Below are 1792 nucleotides of genomic sequence, written 5' to 3' on the forward strand. Positions count from 1 at the left end.
CCAACTGGTTAAGGTTAGAGTTTGGAATCAGGGCTGGTGGTCTAAAATTTTCAATCAATCAATCAATCAAAGCGGGGAACATAGAACCCGGGGAACATAGACATGCTCCCGCAATATCAGTCAAAATTATGTTTTCCCAAATCGTTCAGCCCTACTGTATGGTCAAAGTTATACGTCCAAGAGGAGTCAACGTGTAACAAAAGAAAATAAAAAACATGTTTGAGTGGAGGGAACCTTTAATTTGAGTGAATACAAATGATTCAGTCTGGAGTCTGATTCTCTCTTTGTTCCCAGGGAACAGTGCAGACCTTCGCTTGGTGAAGACCTTCATTGAGTTAGGGCTGACGGGTTCCAGGCTGGACTTCCTCATGTCCGAAAGAAACCAGGTAGGAGCCACAGCGACGTGGGGGTTTGGACATTTAAACTTGATAATAGGTACACGGTCACATTATGTGAAAGTTCTGTAAAGCAATTTATGGAACGCTGACAGCTGTTCTCTCACCTCCAACCCCTCCCCCGTTGTTCGCTGCAGACTGACACGTTTGCAGATTTCGACACCATGACGGACAGAGACTGCTGGATGAGATCATCCAGCATATTCAGCTATATAACCTCACCATAGGCAGAATAAGGTCAGTCCACCAACGTTCCCACTTCCCACAACATACAGGCCACAGACAAACCCCACTCACGCTTCACGTCACACACGTGTCACAGCGACGTTGATGGATTTACAGATCAAGAGGCAAGAGGGTAGAAGAGGGATTCTCAAGCATTCTTTTTTTTGGTCACTAGATGGCAGCAGACACTGTAAACAGGCACTGGAGGGCCTCAGCGTCAGCCATTGTTTGACTCTCGGGAACCATCATATCATGGTAGGATAGATAGATAGGTAGCAGAGACAGTTCAGACGTCTTTTTTTTAATTAATAATCTAAACACAGATGACAAGTTGATGATGCGCACTGCCAATAACTCGTGTGGCTTTTACTTAAGAGACTGCACTCGCTTTCACCCCCCCCCCCCCCCCCCAACTGCTTCCTTCCATATGGTTCAAATCAAGTTGAGTAATTCATCATAGGAATTAATTGCCCTCAATGTGCCAATATTGGGAGAGTTTTCTATTTAAGTAGAAAAAAAAACCTTCCCTCGCATAGTTTATACTCTTGAGAGCGATTCACGAAGACAAAAGCAATGGACTGCCACCGCGACAGCTGGCACTCTGCACATTACCCTCTATATATAGGAGAAGACGGTTGAGAAAGAGCATCTCTAAGATATGGTGTGGAACAGTGGAGGGATTTGAGTAATTAAACAAAGTGGCAGACAGATCTTCCTGCACCTTGTCCCTCCCGCTAATAGACACATGCTATTCATCGAACGACACATTAAGTTGTCACCTTGTCTTCAAGGATGCTATCATGCTCATTAAGTGGCGTTGATGAATACAGTAAAACTGCGTGCATGGTACACACTCCTGCCGTGGCCCTTTAAAAAAGAATATTAAATCTTTTTAATATATATTTTTTTAATTTATCCTTTTTTTATCCAGGAATGTCCCATTGAGATACAAGATCTCTTCTTCCAGGGAGTCCTGACCCTTGACCAAGGCACTGGCGTTACAACTGGAGTCGGCACTGTGGCTGCCCACTGCTTTTAGATTTAGATTCAAATGTAATAATAATAATAATAATAATAATAATAATAATAATTCATTACATTTATATAGTGCTTTTCTAGACACTCAAAGCGCTCCCAACGTAGGGTGGAAATTGCCTCCTTCACCACCACTG

General features: G+C 43.2%; 1 protein-coding gene across 1 annotated transcript in view; it reads left to right on the top strand.

Moving 5' to 3' along the window:
- Positions 1-1792, top strand: part of fam135b (family with sequence similarity 135 member B) — a gene marked incomplete at both ends in the record, with an annotated part of 93369 nt that overhangs the window by 83531 nt on the left and 8046 nt on the right. The window contains 3 exon segments of the mRNA XM_084311888.1: positions 295-386; positions 533-568; positions 571-632. Of these exon segments, the coding sequence (XP_084168014.1) occupies positions 295-386; positions 533-568; positions 571-632 (190 nt within the window).

The sequence above is a fragment of the Notolepis coatsorum genome (genome assembly GCF_963971535.1).
Source record: "Notolepis coatsorum genome assembly, chromosome: 4".
Taxonomy (NCBI): Eukaryota; Metazoa; Chordata; class Actinopteri; order Aulopiformes; family Paralepididae; genus Notolepis; species Notolepis coatsorum.